Here is a 25,005-nt window from a genome sequence, read left to right as displayed (position 1 = left end):
ATCGAATAAATGTAATAATACAATACAAATGATAAGGTGCAGGGAGAAGACCACAGAGAAGGTAATATTTAAGTGTTATTATTATTCTTATTCTTTTTAAATACATTTCGGGGGATCATTTCTGTTGGTCAAATGTAGGGCTGACCCCATTTAGTCGGCTGGTCGATTGTTTGGTCGATAGGCTGTTGGTCGACTGAGATTTTCTTTGTCAAGCAGAAACAAATATATTATTTTATTTCATGGCACAGGAGACACCCGTCTGATTCTCCCCTGTCTCAGTGGACTAATCCATTGCGGAGGCCGCGGGGATGGCACAGTCCAATAAGGGGAATGTGGCTAAGATGCACAAGACACTTCTCTCTCCAGAATGAGCTCTCTCCCGCCATTTTGTGCGCATTCATTGTTTCATAACTTCATTGTGTGAATTGTTTGCCCTTTGATTGTTAGTGTCTATCAATTCCCCATTACATATAGCACCAGTAGTATATTTACTGTTAATCCACATAATTTCGAATCTACAATGTTTTTTTGGTTACAGTAAGTTCTGTTAACGCATTTAATATATTATTATTCCAATCATTTACCGTTCTTATTGTCGGAGTGGACACTGTTTGCAGAGCTCACAACCTATGCTACACAGTTTTGGTATATTTCATTCTATTTACGAGTTGTCAATTTATTCATTGTCTTTTAAGGAAGTAAGGACGTGCAACTGATTACGTGTAGAAGTTGGCCTAGGCTACCTGACCTGCGTGCAAATGTAGGCCTATAAATGTGCCCATTTGGGGATGTCTGATAGTATTTCTGATTGTCTTAACTCACCAACACTAATGAGCTTTGGAGCTTCTCAAAGTACTTTTTTTCACCTCAAACAGCAAGTAAACAAAGTCTGTTTTTACATCCATTGAGAATGACATAAAATACATGATTTTATTTGTTGGCTTTATGTAGGCTATTTTTACATAGTTGTTACTTTTAGATTTGCATCATTTCAATTTAGATTTCTATAGTTTAGATTAACCAGATGACAATAATTTTGCGATACGAAGACTGAAACTGTTCCATAAAAATGTGCATATGAAAATCATAACTGGCATGCAGATCGGCAGAAATTGAGGGGGGGAAGTGGTGGGTCGGGAATAGTTTTGTTCTTATGGTTAGGCCATCTTGATCTCTGGCTCCCTTTTGAATCATTTGTGTGTCTTAATTATTTCATCAAACAGTGTGCTTAAAGCATCAGACAAGCTCAGTGCACATAGTTGATTTTATTAAAACACATAGGGTGTGTATACAGATGAAGTCGGAAGTTTATATACACCTTAAATTACCTTAATCCTAGTAAAAATGTCCTGTCTTAGGTCAGTTACTTTATTTTAAGAATGTGAAATGTCAGAATAATAGTAGAGAGAATGATTTATTTCAGCTTTAATTTATTTCTTCACATTCCCAGTGGGTCCGAAGTTTACATACACCCAATTAGTATTTGGTAGCATTGCCTTAAAATTGTTTAACTAGGGTCAAACGTTTCGGGTAGCCTTCCACAAGCTTCCCAAAATAAGTTGGGTGAATTTTGGCCCATTCCTCCTGACAGAGCTGGTGTAACTGAGTCAGGTTTGTAAGCCTCCTTGCTCGCACACGCTTTTTCAGTTCTGCCCAGAAATTCTCTATAGAATTGAGGTCAGAGCTTTGTGATGGCCACTCCAATACCTTGACTTTGTTGTCCTTAAGCCATTTTGCCACAACTTTGGAAGTATGCTTGGGGTCATTGTCCATTTGGAAGACCCATTTGCGGCCAAGCTTTAACTTCCTGACTGATGTCTTGAGATGTTGCTTCAATATATCCACATAATTTTCCTTCCTCATGATGCCATCTATTTTGTGAAGTGCACCAGTCCCTCCTGCAGCAAAGCACCCCCACAGCATGATGCTGCCACCCCTGTGCTTCACAGTTGGGATGGTGTTCTTCGGCTTGCAAGCCTGCCCCTTTTTCCTCCAAACATAACGATGGTCATTCTGGCCAAACAGTTCTATTTTTGTTTCATCATACCAAAGGACATGTCTCCAAAAAGTACAATATTTTTCCCCATGTGCAGTTGCAAACCGTCTGGCTTTGTTTTGGAGCAGTGGCTTCTTCCTTGCTGAGCGGCCTTTCATGTCGATATAGGACTCGTTTTACTGTGGATATAGATACTTTTGTACATGTTTCCTCCAGCATCTTCACAAGGTCCTTTGCTGTTGTTCTGGGATTGATTTGCACTTTTCGCACCAAAGTACATTCATCTCTAGGAGACAGAACGCGTCTCCTTCCTGAGCGGTATGACGGCTGCGTGGTCCCATGGTGTTTATACTTGCGTACTATTGTTTGTACAGATGAACGTGGTACCTTCAGGCGTTTGGAAATTGCTCCCAAGGATGAACCAGACTTGTGGAGGTCTACTTTCTTTTAATTTTTCCCATGATGTCAAGCAAAGAGGCACTGAGTTTGAAGGTAGGCCTTGAAATACATCCACAGGTACACCTCCAATTGACTCAAATTATGTCGATTAGGCTATCAGAAGCTTCTAAAGCCATGACATAATTTTCTGGAATTTTCCAAGCGGTTTAAAGGCACAGTCAACTTAGTGTATGTAAACTTCTGACCCACTGGAATTGTGATACAGTGAATTATAAGTGAAATAATCTGTCTGTAAACAATTGTTGGAAAAATTACTTGTGTCATGCACAAAGTAGATGTCCTAACCGACTTGCCAAAACTAGTGGCTGAAAAACAAGTTTTAATGACTCCAACCTAAGTGTATGTAAACTTTCGACTTCAACTGAAAATGTCAATAGATTGGTCGAAAGAACAGACGACTCTTGGTCGACCAAGATATATTTTTAGTCGGGGACAGCCCTAGTAGAATTTAAGGGAATTAGCTTAAAACTGCAACATTTTCTCTCTGACACATGGCAAAATGTGTAGAATTGCAGAAAATGTGCTTTAAAACAGCTACATTTTGTCACTGCGGCCAACAGGAGGGCCTCTAAAATACTTGGTCAGTGACCGCACCATTGGCCACACCCCATGACTCCGCCACGCCCACCACCTAAGCCCCATTTTGATACAGAAAAATCCCTGATCTTGTGGTTGCATAAGGGAGCTCGCCCTTGCGTAACAGGCAGCTCAGACCGAGCATGTGTCTAGCACAAGGACTCGAGCAGGCTGACCAGCAGAAGGGCTCAGAATAAACCGACAGAGATACAGGGCCGACGGCCATTAGAGTGGAATACACCACTGGACTACTGATGAACTGAAGCAGGATGGATCTGCTTTATAGGAGCCCTCTGTTTCGCAGTCATTACGTGTGGGCCGCACCCTGCTGCACAGTCAACACACACGCTCCCTCGCAGTGTCACACAAGCGCCAGCCGACAGGATAGAAACGTCAGGCCCTAGGAGCCGTTGCCTAGCGACCGAGCCAAATCAGATTGCATCACTGCCCGGCAGGCTGTTACCGCCTATGAGTAAACAGCTGCTGGCTAACGTTCGCTCCAATCCTGCTCGCTCCCTCCCTCCCTCCCTCCTCCTCTCTCACTGATCCCCTCGTCAGCCTGTTCTCTCTCCTCATCTGCCAAAGAAGCACCTGGGAATAGTTCTGTTCATCATATTCTAATACATGTAAATAACAGCAACCGAGCCATCTGATTTACCTGTAATAAATACATACAAATGTGTATGGTGGCTAACTATTCATACACTAGACTTATATAGGGTTAGGATAGATATACACAATATATACACAAACGTATGTGGACACCCCTTCAAATTAGTGGATTCGGCTATTTCAGCCACACCCGTTGCTGACAGGTGTATAAAACCGAGCAACCAGCCATGCAATCTCCACAGACAAACATTGGCAGTTGGATAGCCCGTACTGAAGAGCTCAGTGACTTTCAACGTGCCATCATCATAGGATGTCACCTTTCCAACAAGTCAGTTTGTAACATTTGTGCCCTGCTAGAGCTGCCCCGGTCAACTGTAAGTGCTGTTATTGTGAAGTGGAAACGTCTAGGAGCAACAACAGCTCAGCCACGAAGTGGTAGGCCACACAAGCTCACAGAACTGGACTGCTAAGTGCTGAAGCGTGTAAAGTGTCTGTCCTTGGTTGCAACACTCACTACCGAGTTCCAAACTGCCTCCGGAAACAACGTCAGCACAATAAATGTTCGTCGGGAGCGTCATGTAATGGGTTTCCATGGCCGAGCAGCCGCACACAAGCCTAAGATCACCATGCGCAATGCCAAGCGTCGGCAGGAGTGGTGTAAAGCTCGCCGCCATTGGACTCTGTAGCAGTGGAAACATGTTCTCTTGAGTGATGTGTCACACTTCACCATCTGGCAGTCCTACGGACAAATCTGGGTTTGGCGGATGCCAGGAGAACGCTACCTGCCCGAATGCATAGTGCCAACTGTAAAGTTTGGTGGAGGAGGAATAATGGTCTGGGGCTGTTTTTCATGGTTCGGGCTAGGCCCCTTAGTTCCAGTGAAGGGAAATCTTAACGCTACAGCATACAATGACATTCTAGACGACTCTGTGCTTCCAACTTTGTGGCAACAGTTTGGGGAAGGCCCTTTCATGTTTCAGCATGACAATGCCCCCGTACACAAAGCGAGGTCCATACAGAAATGGTTTGTCGAGATTGGTGTGTAATGTAGTGTACTTGCTCTCAAGACTAAGAAAGAATGGGAAAGGATTGGATAAGGTGTAGGCTAATCGATTTGTTATATTTATATACATCTTACATTGATTTATCTAACAAAATAATAAAGATATTACATGTTTCTAAATGTAAAGTTAAATGTAGAGTTATGATCAGCGAATGGAGGGACAGTCTTTCTCTCTCATCAGCTAGCATCCGCCCAGTGTCAGGTGTTCAATGCTAGCTACTAGATTACCATCCCCACTGGGTCCGTCCTTGGAAACGGGCCTGTTCTGACAGCACCTGCAGGCTATGACCTCCTTCACCTCTCCTCTCCCAACATACGTCAACATTTGTCAGAGACAAAACAAAGCGCCACACATCAAAATATTATTATAGCCCAGAGCATGAACAAATAAAAACATACTTTTTAACCAAATGTACTAAAGTAATATCGATTGAATATCTCAGACTGCCCATCTTAATATTTTCTTTTTATTGGCCAGTCTGAGATATGGCTTTTCCTTTGCAACTCTGCCTAGAAGGTCAGCATCCCAGAGTCGCCTCTTCACTGTTGACGTTGAGACTGGTGTTTTTTGGGTACTATTTAATGAAGCTGCCAGTTGAGGACCTGTGAGGCGTCTGTTTCTCAAACTAGACACTAATGTATTTGTCCTCTTGCTCAGTTGTGCTCCGGGGCCTCCGACTCCTCTTTCTATTCTGGTTAGAGCCAGTTTGTGCTGTTCTGTGAAGGGAGTAGTACACAGCATTGTACGAGATGTTCAGTTTCTTGGCAATTTCTCGCATGGAATAGCCTTCATTTCTCAGAACAAGAATAGACTGACGAGTTTCAGAAGAAAGTTATTTGTTTCTGGCCATTTTGAGCCTGTAATCGAACCCACAATTGCTGATTCTCCAGATACTCAACTAGTCTCAAGAAGGCCAGTTTTATTGCTTCTTTAAATCAGCACAACCGTTTTCAGCTGTGCTAACATAATTGCAAAAGGGTTGTCTAATGATCAATTAGCCTTTTAAAATGATAAACTTGGATTAGCAAACACAATGTGCCATTGGAACACAGGACTGATGGTTGCTGATAATGGACCTCTGTATGCCTATGTAGATATTCCATTTAAAAAAATCAGCCGTTTCCAGCTACAATAGCCATTTACAACATTAACAATGTCTACACTGTATTTCTGATCAATTTGATGTTATTTTAATGGACAAAAAAATGCTTTTCTTTCAAAAACAAAGACATTTCTAAGTGACACCAAACTTTTGAACAGTAGTGTATAATTAAGCAAGAAGGCCCGAGGAGGTGTGATATATGGCCAATATACCACAGTCAAGGGCTGCTCTTATGTACGACGCAACGCGGAGTGCCTGGATACAGCCCTTAGCCGTGGTATATTTGCCATATACCACAAAAACCCCAAGGTGCCTTATTGCTATCATAAACTGGTTACCAACGTAATTAGAACAGTAAAAGGTAATTGTTTGTCATACTCGTGGTATATTGTCTGATATACCACAGCTTTCAGCCAATCACCATCCAGGACCCAAACTACCCAGTTTATAAAGGATTATAGAGTTGTTATTTATTGCAATATTGAATGGGGCAACTCCCTGGGGTAATTTACTTCCCCAAGGCTGACAATTTTGTGTCAGAATGCTCACCATACTTGGTGATGGCTGGTGTAGGCCGTCATTGTAAATAAGAATTTGTTCTTAACTGACTTGCCTAGTTAAATAAAGGTAATATAAAATAAATAAAATGGAGACCAGATTTATTGCAATATTGAGGAAACTCCCTTAAGTAATTTGTATCATTAAGGGCAGTCATTTGGTGGTGGCTCACAATAAGTGAAAATCCTAACATTTTAATACCAGCAAAAAGGTGTGATGTGTCCGCACTCAAAAAGATGTTGCATGAAGCTTACTTCATAAAAATTTTATAAATTGGTCTGAAGACCAAGATAAAGAATAGCCTTCTTGCCATTGGCTACTGGATTACAGTTCATCATGGTCCATGGACTACTGTCACGGTAAAGAACTATAACTCTAAATAACGAACTTAGCTGCTCGTTAAGACTGCATGCGTTGCGTTCAGTAGAGCCAAACGGTAAAAAAGTATGGAAACTGAGGAGGTAGGTTTACTACCTGAACCTATCTAATAAAAATGCTCCATTCCTGTCTAAAAGTATTTTCAGCCTTTTGCGTCAAATGAGCGTGAATCTGGCTCCAAATTATTGTTACTTTCTAGGTTAATGGTCGTGTTTATTCAAGATAATTATGCAAAATGAAGGGTGTGTCCAGCAGCAGGGTTCTTTAAGCCCTAGGCCTGATTTTAATGAGTTAGCCCTTAAAGCGTTGACTCAGGACAAAATAACTACATTTACACACAGCACACAGTCTTCACCCACCAGATCCCGCTCTGAGACAGAATATCATCAGTGTTTCATCCTAAATAAATTCAGAGCATCAGCGTTGGGCGCAATGTTCCTCTCAGGCCTGATTAAAATAGCATAACATCCTATTTTTCATTTATGCTAATCTGCCAATTAAAACCATCTGAAATGCAAATTCATTGACCCATACGCTGAAAGAAACATGACTTGCAGCATATGCACCAGTTCCCTCTTACCTCTGACAGTGCATGCTCTGAAATAAATGTGATGATTTCTAATCAAGATATCTCTGTGTTTAGGCAATATTTCCAAACCGAGCATGACAAAGAGTGACAAGCATTACGATGCCCGAGACACTCACAAATGCATTCCAGTGCTCTAGTCTAGAAAATTCTCACATACAAGCTTGCTTGAAACACATCAAAAGGATGAGGGGACAGAGAGAGACAGAGCGAGAAAGAGCAAGGGGGGAGCATTGACTGTATCAGGCAAACAGAGGCCTCACTCTGTGACAGTGTCCTATTCTGCTACCACTGACCTCCATGCACAAACAGTTCACTGTTGCCTGTTCAAAACTTGCTTTTCCTTTATGTCGTTCTCATTAACGCTAACAGCAGAACCATTTCAGTCTTTGGGAGAAACACTTCAGTACTACACAACAATAATCTCACAGTCCCTATGCTGAATCTGTAGCAGTATAGAAACTGAATAGTGTTCATGATACAACTGCTTGGGGTGGTAAGATTTACATTTTAGTCATTTTATCAGACGCTCTTATCCAGAGCGACTTACAGTTAGTGAGTGCATACATTTTCATACTGAAAAGACCAGTCATCAATATAAAATCACACAATCTCCAAACAGAAAATGTGTTTCATGGTAAACACAAAGCTACACTTTATACATCAAGCTGGCTACAGGCTATGTCAAGATTGAGCATCTCTTTATAAAGAAGGACCAAGGCGGAACATTTTCCTACCAATACCCCTTTATATCACCAAACCCAAAACATTATGTACCTACAACAGCAAACTACAGTACTAAATGCTAATAACTCACAAAATGTTTTGATGCTAATTTGGCTCATAAGGTATCCATCATGTCCTCTGGAGTCTAACTCAACTTTCCGAGCTCTCTTTGGATCAATGAGTCCATGACTGACATATGACACCGTCACTGCAGGACAGGCCTAGACTCCCCCCTGAGAGTTCATACCAAACCCCCTGCAGTCAGCAGGTTTCAGACCAGCACCAAGGACCTCATCCTTTTTCAGCTGCATCTTTTAGTAGCTGGGCAGATGGATTCGGTTTCACTATGCAGTCAGTAAGACACCTTTAGCTCTTTGGATGAAGCCCACCTGACCTCATAGCTATGACCTCTACAAGTAATCTAGCTGTATGTAGTCCTATGCAGTTTTACATTGGCTCAGTGGTACAGAGAAATCTAGGATAGTGGATTATCCATCATTCTTATGGTAACCTAGTAACTCCTGTAGCTATATAGGCCTATATGTGGTGGGATGAAACAAAGATAGCTAGAAGATGTACCGTATATAAATGGCACTCGTCCACCAAACCAAGCATGCCAAGAAAGAGTCATTAATGTTTTATTTTTTGCCAAAATGATATAGCTATCCCTCCTTAGCCTGGGCAAAACATCTGCACCATTAATGTACGAGGACATTCTCTGCTACACATCTACCAATGTAGTAATGGCTCCCAGTGGGGCTTTGGCCTGAACTATAACTGGGTGATTAGACAGACAGAAACAACCTCCCTCTTGGAGATGTTGTCACATATGGCCCGTCTCTGTATTGTAATGTACTCTATTGGTAAGTAGGTCAAAGCTTGGTAGGACAGTTATGACATAGTAGAACCTTCACATACAGTGAGGGAAAAAAGTATTTGATCCCCTGCTGATTTTGTACATTTGCCCACTGACAAAGAAATGATCAGTCTATAATTTTAATGGTAGGTTTATTTGAACAGTGAGAGACAGAATAACAACCAAAAAATCCAGAAAAACGCAAAAATGTTATCAATTTATTAGCATTTTAATGAGGGAAATAAGTATTTGACCCCTCTGCAAAACATGACTTAGTACTTGGTGGCAAAACCCTTGTTGGCAATCACAGAGGTCAGACGTTTCTTGTAGTTGGCCACCAGGTTTGCACACATCTCAGGAGGGATTTTGTCCCACTCCTCTTTGCAGATCTTCTCCAAGTCATTAAGGTTTCGAGGCTGACGTTTGGCAACTCGAACCTTCAGCTCCCTCCACATATTTTCTATGGGATTAAGGTCTGGAGACTGGCTAGGCCACTCCAGGACCTTAATGTGCTTCTTCTTGAGCCACTCCTTTGATGCCTTGGCCGTGTGTTTTGGGTCATTGTCATGCTGGAATACCCAGCCATGACCCATTTTCAATGCCCTGGCTGAGGGAAGGAGGTTCTCACCCAAGATTTGACGGTACATGGCCCCGTCCATCGTCCCTTTGATGCGGTGAAGTTGTCCTGTCCCCTTAGCAGAAAACACCCCCAAAGCATAATGTTTCCACCTCCATGTTTGACGGTGGGGATGGTGTTCTTGGGGTCATAGGCAGCATTCCTCCTCCTCCAAACACGGCGAGTTGAGTTGATGCCAAAGAGCTCCATTTTGGTCTCATCTGACCACAACACTTTCACCCAGTTCTCCTCTGAATCATTCAGATGTTCATTGGCAAACTTCAGACGGGCATGTATATGTGTTTTCTTGAGCAGGGGGACCTTGCGGGCGCTGCAGGATTTCAATCGTTCACGGCGTAGTGTGTTACCAATTGTTTTCTTGGTGACTATGGTCCCAGCTGCCTTGAGATCATTGACAAGATCCTCCTGTGTAGTTCTGGGCTGATTCCTCACCGTTCTCATGATCATTGCAACTCCATGAGGTGAGATCTTGCATGGAGCCCCAGGCCGAGGGAGATTGACAGTTATTTTGTATTTCTTCCATTTGCGAATAATCACACCAACTGTTGTCACCTTCTCACCAAGCTGCTAGGCGATGGTCTTGTAGCCCATTCCAGCCTTGTGTAGGTCTACAATCTTGTCCCTGACATCCTTGGAGAGCTCTTTGGTCTTGGCCATGGTGGAGAGTTTGGAATCTGATTGATTGATTGCTTCTGTGGACAGGTGTCTTTTATACAGGTAACAAACTGAGATTAGGAGCACTCCCTTTAAGAGTGTGCTCCTAATCTCAGCTCGTTACCTGTATAAAAGACACCTGGGAGCCAGAAATATTTCTGATTGAGAGGGGATCAAATACTTATTTCCCTCATTAAAATGTAAATCAATTTATAACATTTTTGACATGCGTTTTTCTGGATTTTGTTGTTGTTATTCTGTCTCTCACTGTTCAAATAAACCTACCATTAAAATTATAGACTGATCATTTCTTTGTCAGTGGGCAAACGTACAAAATCAGCAGGGGATCAAATACCTTTTTCCCTCACTGTAGCATCAGCAGTTCTGGAGGAAAATAGCCTTTACATAGTGCATCAAACTACTTGTTAAAGGGATAGTTCACCCAAAGTACATGTTGGTTTCCTTACCCTGGCTCTCCTAGTTATTGATAGCAACAAGCGTTTCCTTTATGAGGAATGATTTGGTGCATAATTCCATTTGTCCATACAACTCTGGACTTTCTTCTTAAAATGATATATTGGGGCTGCCGCACATGAAAGCAGCCTTGTAGCACTGTAGCGTTTATCTAGTGTTATCTTTGGGCTCAGGGGGAAATTCGTAAAAGTGATTGAGCCACTATTCTTAGTTGTTATCTCCGCTCTTCCTAATCCCAGTCCTTAAAACAACTCCTAAATGACTAATAATTCATCATACTGAGTGGGTGGCATGCTGCCAATTGACTAACTCTGAATCCCAAATGGCATCCTATTTCCTATATAGTGCACTATTTTTCACCAGAGCACTATTGGCCCTGGTCAAAAGTTGTGCACTATGTAGGGAATAGGGTGCCATTTGGGACTCAGCCTACATATTTCTCGTGTGCACCTTTGACGAGTCATACTAGTGTATAATTGATGAGGCTCGGCTCTTCCCTGAACGAGGAGTGCATTATGGACACCGTACGGCTCCCAGACTGAGCTCTGCAAGCTGTATATTCAAGGGCAAAAAGGGACATATTGTACAGTAAGGCTTCATACATAGGCTTATTATGTCCTCCATCTCACAAAATCGGTAATTTTTTATTTTTAAGCAGGCACCTTCTACTCTGCAACTTATGATGCAATTTACTATGTTCTTCCTCATCACCTCATCACAAACAGAAGGCAGATGATGCAAGGACGCAGAGAGTAATCGAAAAATAAACTGCATGAGTGTGTTGGGAACAACGAGCATTGTCCTTCAACAAAAAAAGCATTTTAACCGCTAACACTCCCGGGAATTAGCCTATATGGATAGGGCTACACTGACCATGGTAGCAATTAAAAGGGAACAGTTTGGAGATTATGGGAACATTACACAGTTGATTTTATTTGCATTTTAAATTTGCTGTACTTTTCGCAGCATTTGTTTACAACGAAATCTGAAAATACTCTGGATACATTCAATAACATATTATAACATAATATTCATGGTAAATTTGGGGTAGGTGAAACATAAGACAAAAAAATGACAAGTGCTTGAGTGAGTGCATTTCCACATCGTAAAACAAATCTAATACACAGTGTCAACATTTATGATCACTATGTTTGAAGGTGAACAGAATTAACCTACGTTTGTTGTATTGTGAAGAAAATTTGTCGCAGACCACGCATCTGAATGCACTCATGACTCCATTCTATGCACACCAAAATCACATTCTGCTTCTCTGAATTGCCTTGTGAAAGCCTAACACTGTAAGATGGTATTTTAAAATTTAGCTAGAAATGTTGCCAATAGAACAAGCTTTCAAATTATGCCCACCTGACCCAGATTGCGATTTACAGTGCATTCGGAAAGTATTCAGAACCCTTGACTTTTTCCGCATTTTGTTACGTTACTGCCTTATTCCTGTTTTTGCTTTGTCATTATGGGGTATTGTGTGTAGATCGATGAGGGATTTTTTTTTTATAACCCATTTTAGAATAAAGCTGTAACACACAGTACCCAATAGTGACGAAGCAAAAACTGGTTTTTTGATTTTTTTGCAATTTTATTAAAGATTAAAAACGGAAATATCACATTTACACAAGTATTCAGACCCTTTACTCAGTACTTTGTTGAAGCACCTTTGGCAACGAGTCTTAGGTATGATGCTACAAGCTTGGCACACCTGTATTTGGGGAGTTTCTCACATTCTTCTCTGCAGATCCTCTCAAGCACTGTCAGGTTGGATGGGAAGCATCGCTGCACAGCTATTTTCAGGTCTCTCCAGAGATGCTCGATCGGGTTCAAGTCCGGGCTCTGGCTGGGCCACTCAAGGACATTCAAAGACTTGTCATGAAGCCACTCCTGTGATGTCTTGGCTGTGTGCTTAGGGTCATTCACCCCAGTCTGTTGTCCTGAGCACTCTGGTGAAGGTTTTCATCAAGGATCTCTCTGTACTTTGCTCTGTTCATCTTTCCCGCGATTCTGACTAGTCTCCAAGTCCCTGCCACTGAAAAACATCCCCACAGCATGATGCTGCCTCCACCATGCTTCACCGTAGGGATGGCCACTCTACCATAAAGGCCTGATTGAAGGGAGTGCTGCAGAGATGGTTGTCCTTCTGGAAGGTTCTCCCATCTCCACAGAGGAACTCTAGAGCTCTGCCAGAGTGACCATCGGGTTCTTGGTCACCTCCCTGACCAAGGCCCTTCTCCCCCGATTGCTCAGTTCGGCCGGGTGGCCAGCTCTAGGAAGAGTCTTGGTGGTTCCAAACTTCTTCCAGAATGATGGAGGCCACTGTGTTCTTGGGACCTTCAATGCTGCAAAAATGTTTTGGTACCCTTCCCCAGATCTGTGCTGTGACACAATCTTGTCTCGGAGCTCTACGGACAACTCTTTCGACCTCTTGGCTTGGTTTTTGCTCTGACATGCACTGTCAACTGTGGGACCTTATATAGACAGGTGTGTGCCTTTCCAAATCATATCCAATCAATTGAATTTACCACAGGTGGACTCCATTCAAGTTGTAGAAACATCTCAAGGATGATCAATGTAAACAGGATGCACCTGAGTTCAATTTCGAGTCTCATAGCAAAGGGTCTGAATACCTATGTAAATAAGCTATTTCTGTTTTTTATTTTTAATACATTTGCAAAAACTTCTAAAAACCTGTTTTCACTTTGTCATTATGGGGTATTGTGTGTAGAATGCTGAGGATTAAAAAAAAATCCATTTTAGAATAAGGCTGTAACGTAACAAAATGTGGAAAAAGTCGAGGGGTCTGAATACTTTCCGAAGGCACTGTACCGGGTGCCTGTGCCTCGACACAATCCTGTCTCGAAGCTCTACGAACAATTCCTTCAACCTCATGGCTTGCTTTTTGCATGTCAAGGAAAGAGCAGGTGTTTCTAATGTTTTGTGCACTAAGTGTATATATTTGTTTAATTTTGGCGACACCACTGCAGTTGACCCCGACTTTGAATACCACTGGCCTAGTACAACGCTGCTTCACAATATTTCATATAAACCAGCTTATCTTTTCACAATAGCCCAGCCCATAAGATCACTTTTCTCCAGAAAACAGCAACCACCCAGAGAGAGGGAGATAAGATTGTATTATTTCAGGTACGGTGTTACAGGCAATTTTCTCTGCTTGCCGCTGCTGGCCTGAGGCAATAATAAAATATATGGATAAACTAGACCCAAGACCCAGCAGGGTCACGGAAGAAGGACAGCGGGGGCTTTCAAGGCTCCCGTCACAGCCCGTTTTGGGATTGAGCCTGGAAGGCAACTGTTAAATCTGGTCGAATCAAGAGGACCTCATCCATGCATTATTTTGCTCCTTGTAGTACAGGTATAGCAGGCAGTGACTTCCATCACCCAACCAAATTCTGATTGCTATTGACTTGGCGCCCTCTTGTGTTGGATATGTGTACCGGCAAGAGGGAGAGAGAGATATGGAATATAGAAGCAAACCGGATGGACATCATGAAAATGATCGGAGAGGCTGAGGGTAGAGAAAGTTCAGGAGTAAAAACAAACAAAAAATAATTATTGTAAAATTGACTGTGCCCGTAAAATATACACTACCGTTCAAAAGTTTGGGGTCACCTAGAAATGTCATTGTTTTCGAAAGAAAATCAATTTTTTTGTCCATTAAAATAACATCAAATTGATCAGAAATACAGTGTAGACATTGTTAATGTTGTAAATGGCTATTGTAGCTGGAAACGGCTGATTTTTAATGGAGTATCTACATAGGCGTACAGAGGCCCATTATCAGCAACCATCAGTCCTGTGTTCCAATGGCACGTTGTGTTTGCTAATCCAAGTTTATCATTTTAAAAGGCTAATTGATCATTAGAAAACCCTTTTGCAATTATGTTAGCACAGCTGAAAACTGTTGTGCTGATTAAAGAAGCAATAAAACTGGCCTTCTTGAGACTAGTTGAGTATCTGGAGCATCAGCAATTGTAAGTTCGATTACAGGCTCAAAATGGCCAGAAACAAATAACTTTCTTCTGAAACTCGTCAGTCTATTCTTGTTCTGAGAAATGAAGGCTATTCCATGCGAGAAATTGCCAAGAAACTGAACATCTCGTACAATGCTGTGTACTACTCCCTTCAAAGAACAGCCCAAACTGGCTCTAACCAGAATAGAAAGAGGAGTGGGAGGCACCAGTGCACAACTGAGCAAGAGGACAAATACATTAGTGTCTAGTTTGAGAAACAGGCGCCTCACAGGTCCTCAACTGGCAGCTTCATTAAATAGTACCCGCAAAACACCAGTCTCAACGTCAACAGTGAAGAGGCGACTCCAGGATGCTGACCTTCTAGGCAGAGTTGCAAAGAAAAAGCCATATCTCAGACAGGCCAATAAAAGAAAAGATTAAGATGGGCAAAAGAACACAGACACTGGACTTTTTCTTTGCAACTCTGCCTAGAAGGTCAGCATCCCGGAGTCGCCTCTTCACTTCTTTACACCCGCTCGCTTAACCCGGAGGCCAGCTGCACCAATGTGTCGGAGGAAACACTGATAGGCTAATTGACATCATTTGAGTCAATTGGAGGTGTACCTGTGGATGTATTTCAAGGCCTACCTTCAAACTCAGTGCCTCTTTGCTTGACATCATGGGAAAATCAAAATAAATCAGAAAGACCTCAGAAATAAAATTGTAGACCTCCACAAGTATGGTTCATCCTTGAGAGCAATTTCCAAATGCCTGAATATACCACGTTCATCTGTACAAACAATAGTACGCAAGTATAAACACCATGGGACCATGCAGCCATCATACCGCTCAGGAAGGAGACGTGTTCTGTCTCCTAGAGATTAATGTACTTTGGTGCGAAAAGTGCAAATCAATCCCAGAACAACAGCAAAGGACCTCGTGAAGATGCTAGAGGAAACAGGTACAAAAGTATCTACAGTGAGGGAAAAAAGTATTTGATCCCCTGCTGATTTTGTACGTTTGCCCACTGACAAAGAAAGTATTAGTCTATAATTTGGTAGGTTTATTTGAAATGATCAGCTGCCTTGAGATCATTGACAAGATCCTCCCGTGTAGTTCTGGGCTGATTCCTCACAGTTCTCATGATCATTGCAACTCTACGAGGGGAGATCTTGCATTGGAGCCCCAGGCTGAGGGAGATTGACAGTTATTTTGTGTTTCTTCGCACCAACTGTTGTCACCTTCTCACCAAGCTGCTTGGCGATGGTCTTGTAGCCCATTCCAGCCTTGTGTAGGTCTACAATCTTGTCCCTGACATCCTTGGAGAGCTCTTTGGTCTTGGCCATGGTGGAGAGTTTGGAATCTGATTGATTGATTGCTTCTGTGGACAGGTGTCTTTTATACAGGTAACGAGCTGAGATTAGGAGCACTCCCTTTAAGAGTGTGCTCCTAATCTCAGCTCGTTACCTGTATAAAAGACACCTGGGAGCCAGAAATCTTTCTGATTGAGAGGGGGTCAAATACTTATTTCCCTCATTAAAATGCAAATTAATTTATAATGTTTTTCTTGATTTTTTTGTTGTTATTCTGTCTCTCACTGTTCAAATAAACCTACCATTAAAATTATAGACTGATCATTTCTTTGTCAGACATTCAAAATCAGCAAGGGATCAAATACTTTTTTCCCTCACTGTAATTAGTTAAATAAAGTCCACCTGTGTGCAATCTAAGTGTCACATGATCTGTCACATGATCTCAGTATATATATACACCTGTTATGAAAGGCCCCAGTCTGCAACACCACTAAGCAAGGGGCTGTCACGATCGTCGAACAGAGAGGACCAAGGCGCAGCGTGGAATGCGAACATACTTTTATTTTTAGAATCACACGAACAAAACGATACGTGACGTCCTTGGCAAAAGACACTAACCAAACACGGAACAAGATCCCACAACACACTGTGGAAAACAGGCTGCCTAAGTATGGTTCCCAATCAGAGACAACAAGCAACAGCTGATACACGTTGCCTCTGATTGAGAACCACACCGGCCAACATAGAAACAAATTAACTAGATAATTACCCTAGCACACAAAACACATAGAAACCACACACCCTGGCTCAACATAAGAGTCCCAGAGCCAGGGCGTGACAGGGGCACCACCAAGCAAGCGGCACCATGAAGACCAAGGAGCTCTCCAAACAGTTCAGGGACAAAGTTGTGGAGAAGTACATTATAAAAAAATATCAGAAACTTTGAACATCCCACAGAGCACCATTAAATCCATTATTAAAAAATGGAAAGAATATGGCACCACAACAAACCTGCCAAGAGAGGGCCACTCACCAAAACTCACAGACCAGGCAAGGAGGGCATTAATCAGAGAGGCAACAAAGAGACCAAAGATAACCCTGAAGGACCTGCAAAGCTCCATAGCGGAGATTGGAGTATCTGTCCATAGGACCACTAAGTCGTACACTACACAGAGCTGGGCTTTACGGAAGAGTAGCCAGAAAAATGCCATTGCTTAAAGAAAAAAAATTGCAAACACGTTTGGTGTTCACCAAAAGGCATGTGGGAGACTCCCCAAACATATGGAAGAAGGTACTCTGGTCAGATGAGACTAAAATTGAGCTTTTTGGCCATCAAGGAAAACGCTATGTCTGGCGCAAACCCAACACCTCTCATCACCCCGAGAAACACCAACCCCACAGTGAAGCATGGTGGTGGCATCATCATGCTGTGGGGATGTTTTTCATTGGCAGGGACTGGGAAACTAGTCAGAATTGAAGGAATGATGGATGGCGCTAAATACAGGGAAATTCTTGAGGGAAACCTGTTTCAGTCTTCCAGAGATTTGAGACTGGGACAGAGGTTCACCTTCCAGCAGGACAATGACCCTAAGCATACTGCTAAAGCAACAACTTGAGTGGTTTAAGGGGAAACATTTAAATGTCTTGGAATGACCTAGTCAAAGCCGAGACCTCAATCCAATTGAGAATCTTTGGTATGACTTAAAGATTGCTGTACACCAGCGGAACAAATCTAACTTGAAGGAGCTGGAGCAGTTTTGCCTTGAAGAATGGGCAAAAATCCCAGCGGCTAGATGTGCCAAGAGACTTGCAGCTGTAATTGCTGCAAAAGGTGGCTCTACAAATTATTGACTTTGTGGGGAGTGAATAGTTATGCACGCTCAAGTCTTCCGTTTTTTTGTCTTGTTTCTTGTTTGTTTCACAATAAAAAATATTTTACATCTTCAAAGTGGTAGGCATGTTGTGTAAATCAAATGATACAAACCCCCAAAAAATCATTTTTAATTCCAGGTTGTAAGGCAACAAAATAGGAAAAATGAGTGCTTGGCAGGGACAGGGAATAATGACACCTCTGAGTCACTGACAGCTCCACCCAGACAGCCTGTTGGTCTGGTGAGTAATCCCTCAGGGCTGGTAGACCAGAGAACAGGGGTGTGTTCACTAAGGTGAAACGTTTACAACATTGCAGGTAGAAATGTAACCAAACAGAAATTCCAGTTCCACATGGCAGACAATAAAATCTGTTCTACACAATGCTTTTCCATCTGCTGTGTGTATGTGTATGGCCCTTACCCTGGTCTATGTTGTGCTGTGGTAGCTGACTCATCTGAGCGTTGACCACGCCTGCATAATTCCGTAGAAACGCCTCCTCACTCGGCGTCAGCTGAGAAACAATAAATTCATAAAAAATGTATTATTCTTTTTTAAAAATGTTTTCCCCCCGTTTCTCCCCAATTTTGTGATTACTATCTTGTCTCATCACTGCAACTCCCCAACGGGCTCGGGAGAGGCAAAGGTCGAGTCATGCGTCCTCCGAAACATGACCCGCCTAACCACGCTTCTTAACACCCGCTCGCTTAACCCGGAAGCCAGCTGCACCAATGTGTCAGAGGAAACACTGTTCAACTGACGACCGAAGTCAGCCTGCAGGCGCCCGGCCCGCCACAAGGAGTCGCTAGAGCACGATGAGTCAAGTAAAGCTCCCCCGGCCAAACCCTCCCCTAACACAGACGACGCTGGGCCAATTGTGCACCGCCCTATGGGACTCCCGGTCATGGCAGGTAATGACAGCCTGGGATCGAACCCTAGGCTGTAGTGACGCCGCACAATTAATTAATTAATAAAAATGAATAAATTATTTATAACCGCAAGAGCTTTGAAATTGATAATGCACCAAATATCTATGCTACTAATACAATATGGGTATACGTACATTTGATCCCATCTTCTTCAGCATGAGCAGGACCCGCACCTTTTGCTGGACGTACATCTCTTCAGGAGACTTCCCCGGGGCCTCCTCGCGGTTCATCCCCCCTGCTCCTGTAGCTCTGAGACACAAAGTACATTTTCAGAAAGTGAAAGGCGTCCTCCAGCAATTTCTTTACTTTTCCTGTTGAAAAGCGATATCTCAAGTATAACTAGAGTAATGTACACACACTTAAGGGTAAAAAAATATGTTTTGAGCAAAATAGTGTTGTTTAGAAAGCTACAAACTACAAGGAGTAGGGCATTCAAGGAGTTGGTCTGGTGGTCTGATGTGATGCCGACCCCCCTATTTAAAACCACTGAGAGCGGGGCAATGATGATGCGGGAAGTCAAGGCCTATCCTGGGCTAACATTGCGTCCCAAATGGCACCCTATGCCCTACATAGTCTATGTAGGGAATAGGGTTCCATTTGGGATGCATCCTAAGTCAGTGCAGGTTGGTACGTCACAGTATAAACAGCTCTCATTAATATTGCATGGGTGTTTTCACAGAGCTCTCTTTCTCGCCCCTGCTTGCTTCCTCCGTTACTAATGACCTATTTTCGCAGTCAATCTGTGGAGAGATGGGAAGGATAGAAGGAAAAAAGGGAAGGAAAACAGAGGCGATAAAAAAGCCCTTCCATTGCTAATGCAAATGACAGAAGGGATAGGTTCCTTCGTGACAGGGTGCTGCCGATCACAAGATTTGTTGGTGTCGAATTTGATTTATTTCTCGTGGTGCACCAACAAATAATTCATTTTTTTTCTCCAAAAAAGCCTAAAGCGGTTTTCTACAAAGTGGAACACTGAAAAGGAAAGTAAAAAGTGGGATAACCAAGAAGAGGAAGATTAATCCTTTACAAATAAATTCCCCCGGGGTGGGGTATCACAGAAGAATCCTATGGGAGACACTGAGTCTGATAGGATTTCTTTCACGTTTGTTGGGCCTCTTCCTGTACAAAGGGCTGCTAACACATGTTGACAGGCTGTTTGATGTGGGTTTGGATTTAATCGAAAAGCTGGATCATCCCCCTTTTTTTAGAAGGATGCTGTGGCTGCCGTTAGCTCGAGTTTGAGTGTCACTGAGGGAACAGACAGACATTAGCTGAGCACATAAAAAAAAAACTTGCTCAACTGACCATAGTTGTATGTGGATAATTTCTACACATGGGTTGATTTTATCCTCCCTTAGCTGTTGACTACACACTAAAAACCCAAGATATCTATGATGCAGTCCAACATAAGAAACTTAAACCAACAGTGTCAATAGAAGCTCTCCATATTGACAGACAGAGATGGATAGACTGAGTGCCTGCTTTTTTACTTTACCTCCGAGTGGAGAGCGAGCGAGGACTCAAAGTGAGAGGGACATTAAAGACGTACACATTTGGGCAAAAGGGGGTTGGGATGGGAGGCAGTGTAATGGTGGCTCAGAGCCTTAGTGGTGACACATTTGATCAAATGTCCCTCCCTGTCCCCCCTCCCCATTTCAGACAAATGGGTCAGCCAGGACTCTGGGCAGGCAGAGACCTAACAGACGACGCACAATGCATGATAAAAACACAGAGCAATTTGTCAAATCAAATCAAAGTTTATTGGTCGCGTACGCAGACTTTATATACAGTAGCTACAACAGTGCAGTAATATCTAGCAAAAAAACAACATAATCCAGAAAAATAAATAAGTTATATAGGATGAGCCATGAATAGAATACAGTATATACACTGAACAAAAATATAAATGCCCAACATGCAACAATTTCAAAGATTTTACTGAGTTACAGTTAATAGAAGGAAATCAGTCAGTTGAAATAAATAAATTAGGCCCTAATCTATGGATTTCACTAGATGTGGAGGTCCTGGGCTGGCATGGTTACACGTACTGCCATATTCTCTAAAACAACGTTGGAGGCGGCTTATGGTAGAGAAATGAACATTAAATTATCGGGCAACAACTCTGTTGGACAATCCTACAGTCAGCATGCCAATTGCACACTCCCTCAAAACTTGAGACGTCTGTGGCATTGTGTTGTGTGACAAAACTGCACATTTAGAGTGGCCTTTAATTGTCCCCAGCACAAGGTGCACCTGTGTAATGATCGCACTGTTTAAATCAGCTTCTTGATATGCCACACCTGTCAGGCGGATGGATTATTTCAGTAAAGGACAAATGCTCACTAACAGGGATGTAAACAAAATTATTTTTTATTTGTATTTTCTTTATAAGCTTTCTCTGCGTATGCAACATTTTGGGGATAATTTTTTTCATCTCATGAAACACGGGACCAACACGTTACATGTTGCATTTATATTTTTGTTCAGCATACATATAAAGTGAGAGAAATAGTATGTAAACATTATTACTGACCAGTGTTCAATTACTATGTATACATAGGGCAGCAGTCTCTAAGAGGAGCGAGTCGAGAGTTTCAAGTTCCTTGACAAACTATGGTCCAAACACACCAAGACAGTTGTGAAGAGGGAACGACAACACCTTTCCCCCCTCAGGAGACTGAAAAGATTTGGCATGGGTCCCCAGATCCTCCAAATGTTATACAGCTGCATCATTGAGAGGATCCTGACCGTTTGCATCACCGACTGGTACGGCAACTGCTCTGCATCCGACCGTAAGGCACTACAGAGGGTAGTGCGTACGGCCCAATACATCACTGGGGCCAAGCTTCCTGCCATCCAGGACCTATATACTAGGCGGTGTCAGAGGAAGGTCCAAAAAAATTGTCAAAGACTCCAGTCACCCAAGTCATAGACTGTTCTCTCTGCTACTGCATGGCAAGCGGTACCGGAGCCAAGTCTAGGTCCAAAAGGCTCCTTAAAAGCTTCTACCCCCAAGCTGTAAGACTGCTGAACAATTAATCAAAATGGCCACCCGGACTATTTGCATTGACCCCCCCTTGTTTATACACTACTGCTACTTGCAGTTTATTATCTATGCAGTCACTTTACCCCTACCTACAGGTACAAATTACCTCGACTAACCTGTACCCCCGCACATTGACTCGGTACCGGTACCCCCTGTATATAGCCTCGTTATTGTTATGAAATTGTATTGTGTTACTTTTTATTACATTTTTTATTTTATTTAGCAAATATTTTCTTAACTCTATTGAACTGCATTGCTGGTTAAGGGCTTGTAAGTAAGCATTTCATGGTAAGGTCTACAGCTGCTGTATTCGGCACATGTGACAAATACAATTTGATTTGATTTAAGGTGCAGGGTAGAGAACCGGGTGGTAGCCGGCTAGAACCGTGACTAAGGTGCTGTAGATGTCCTGGAGGGCAGAGGGTGGGCTGACCGCAACAGCCTCTGGAGAGCCCTGCGGTTGCAGACCGACAGGATGGTGCATCTGTAGAAGTTTGTGAGGGTCTTGGGGGCCAAACCAATTTTTTTCAGCCTGAGGCGCTGTTGTGCCACGCGGTCTGTGTGAAGGGACCATTTCAGGTTGTCAGTGATGTGCACGCCGAGGACCTTGAAGCTTTTGACCCTTTCCACAGCGGCCCCGTCGATGGGGGCGTGCTCTCTCTGCTGTGTCCTGTAGTCCATAATCAGCTCCTTCGTTTTGTTGACATTGAGGTTATTTTCCTGGCACCACCCCGCCAGGGCTCTCACCTCCTCCCTGTAGGCTGTCTCATCGTTGTTGGTAATCAGGCCTACCACTGTTGTGTCGTCAGCAAACTTGATGATTGAGTTGGAGACGTGCATGGCCACGCAGTTATGGGAGAACACAGAGTACAGGAGTGGGCTGAGTACACACCCCTGTGGGGCCACCGTGTTGAGGATCAGCATGGCGGAGGTGTTGTTGTTGACTACCTTCACCACATGGGGTCGGCCCGTCAAGAAGTCCAGGACCCAGTTGCACAGGGAGCTTGGAGGGCACTTTGGTGTTGAAGGCTGAGCTGTAGTTGATGAAGAGCATTCTTACATACGCATTTCTCTTCTTCAGATGGGATAGGGCATTGTGCAGTGCAATGGCAATTGCGTCGTCCGTTGATCTGGGGCGATATAATAATTGTAGTGGGTCTAGGGTGTTGGGTAAGGTGGAGGTGATATTGTCCTTAACTAGCCTTTAAAAGCACCTCATGAGGACAGAAGTGAGTACTACAGGGCGATAGTCATTTAATTCAGTTACCTTCGCTTCCTTCGGTACAGGAATAATGGTGGAAATCTTGAAGCAAGTGGGATATGGAGAGATTGAATATGTCCGTAACCACTCCAGCCAGCTGGTCTGCACATGCTCCGTCTGAGCCGGCAGCCTTGCGAGGGTTAACGCGACGTGGCTGTCTTTCCCTTTATAATCTGTGATTGTCTGGAGTCTGCCACATACGTCTAGTGTCAGGAGATCTGTTGATAGAATCTCTGTAGTGTTTTCCTCAGAATTCCATTATTAAAGTCCCCAGCTACAATAAATGCGGCCTCAGGATATGCGGTTTCCAAATTGCACACAGTCCAGTGTAGTTCCTTGAGAGTCGTCGTGGTGATTAGGAGCTAGAAACAGGGCGAACCTGTCTGTCAGCGCCATCTTGGTCTGCCTCAGACGCACACAGGGTGCAAAATGGCCACCCTGATGATGATGAGGGGGAGGAGGATGGACACGTCGTGATTATGCTCCATAAAAGAGAGTTGTCTTAAAAGGGATGCTTCGAGATGTTTTATATACTTCCCAAGTCAGATGAACTTGTGGATCCCATTTATATGTCTCTGCGTTCAGTATGATGGAAGTTCAAGGTAGTTTTGCGAGCAAATGCAAACTAACTTTAGCGCTGTTCCCATAGTCTTCCAGTCATTGCGCTAATGCTAGTTAGCAATTGCGCTTAATCTAGTCAGCAACTTCCTTCAAACTGCATGCAGAGACATACAAATGGTATCCACAAGTTCATCGGACTCTGGAGATGTAGATGAAGGTCATTGCCAAATTCTCGAAGTATCCCTTTAAACTAATTGCCATCTGTATTTAATGACCATTTGGAGATTTTGTCTTCGATGACCTCATTTCTGAAGTCTGACAGGGACTAAAAAGAAGAGCAAGTAATATGCCCTACATAGCATCTTTACAATGACAACTTCCACAAATTTCCTTTTGAAGTAAATAAAAATTGGTCATATTTAGATATTTTCCTGTTAAGGCCCCTGACTGTTTTTGATGTAAACATTTTAGTTTTTACCATCCCAATGAATTCTTTAATCTTACTGGGTTTCTACAATAATAACTCATGTAAGAGATAAAGCACAGACCGAGGAAGGAAGAAACAATTCCAGAGAGAAAACTCTCACTGATGTTCTGTGGTTGTAAAGTCATGTTTATAAGCCTCTTTAAAAAGGGATGGGGAAAATAGTGTTTTTTGTTTAATGTTAACTCTTGACTGACTGACTGCTAGGCTAACCTTTCCCATGCAGATAGAATAGAGTGGTGGAGTTTTAATCAAATTCTCTAGGGGAGATACAAAACCCAGAACTATTTTTATAGACACAAACTCTTCGGTCACGTGCTGCGTTCATTTGCTCCTTTGACAAAAACGAGGTCCCATTTTGCCAGAGACCTTATGTTAACAACACATGCCCTACAAAGAAATGGGGTTGCGTTTACTCGGGAGATAATATACAGTATGCTGTAAGGTAGCTTGTGGGTTCTCCTAACACCAATATTATAAATGCACCAAAGCTTGACATAGGTCACTAACTTTAGACCCACAAGCTTACGTTTCTTAAGTAATGTTTAAAAAAATCTGAGCGGTAGCTATCGGCTTGCATTTTGACTCAGAAAGTGATATTGACTCAGAAAAGGTTGGTGATCACTGCCCTATGGAGACAGACTTTACGGAGCGTAGCGCAGTGTCACTCTCAATGTCGTTTTTAGTCACAAAAGGGGCGGCTCCGACATCCGACGTACTCCCGTGCCACATGAAAATTGTAATGTGTCGTATCATTCCTTGCATAGCCGTGGGGGGAGTGTCGTGTAGGTGTTTGAAGCGTGCTTGGTTCCTTGATCTGATCTATAGGCTATGCTTTAAAGTAGCCTATATTGCATTGATAAGCAAAAATAATCTCAGCGACT

General features: G+C 42.9%; 1 protein-coding gene across 1 annotated transcript in view; it reads right to left on the bottom strand.

Annotated features, from left to right (window-relative positions):
- ctnnbip1 (catenin, beta interacting protein 1) overlaps positions 1-25,005 on the bottom strand; it is a 39,980-nt gene that overhangs the window by 4,935 nt on the left and 10,040 nt on the right. Inside the window, exons 2-3 of the mRNA XM_041846336.2 lie at positions 18,904-19,018; positions 18,264-18,354 (exon numbers count right to left, since the gene is read on the bottom strand). Coding sequence (XP_041702270.1) covers positions 18,264-18,354; positions 18,904-18,999 — 187 coding nt within the window. The 5' untranslated portion in view covers positions 19,000-19,018. The remainder of the gene's footprint in view (positions 1-18,263; positions 18,355-18,903; positions 19,019-25,005) is intronic.

This window comes from Coregonus clupeaformis, chromosome 24 (assembly GCF_020615455.1).
Source record: "Coregonus clupeaformis isolate EN_2021a chromosome 24, ASM2061545v1, whole genome shotgun sequence".
Classification (NCBI taxonomy): Eukaryota; Metazoa; Chordata; class Actinopteri; order Salmoniformes; family Salmonidae; genus Coregonus; species Coregonus clupeaformis.
The sequence above is the reverse complement of the archived record's forward strand: the minus strand, read 5'-3'. Positions and strand labels throughout refer to the sequence as shown.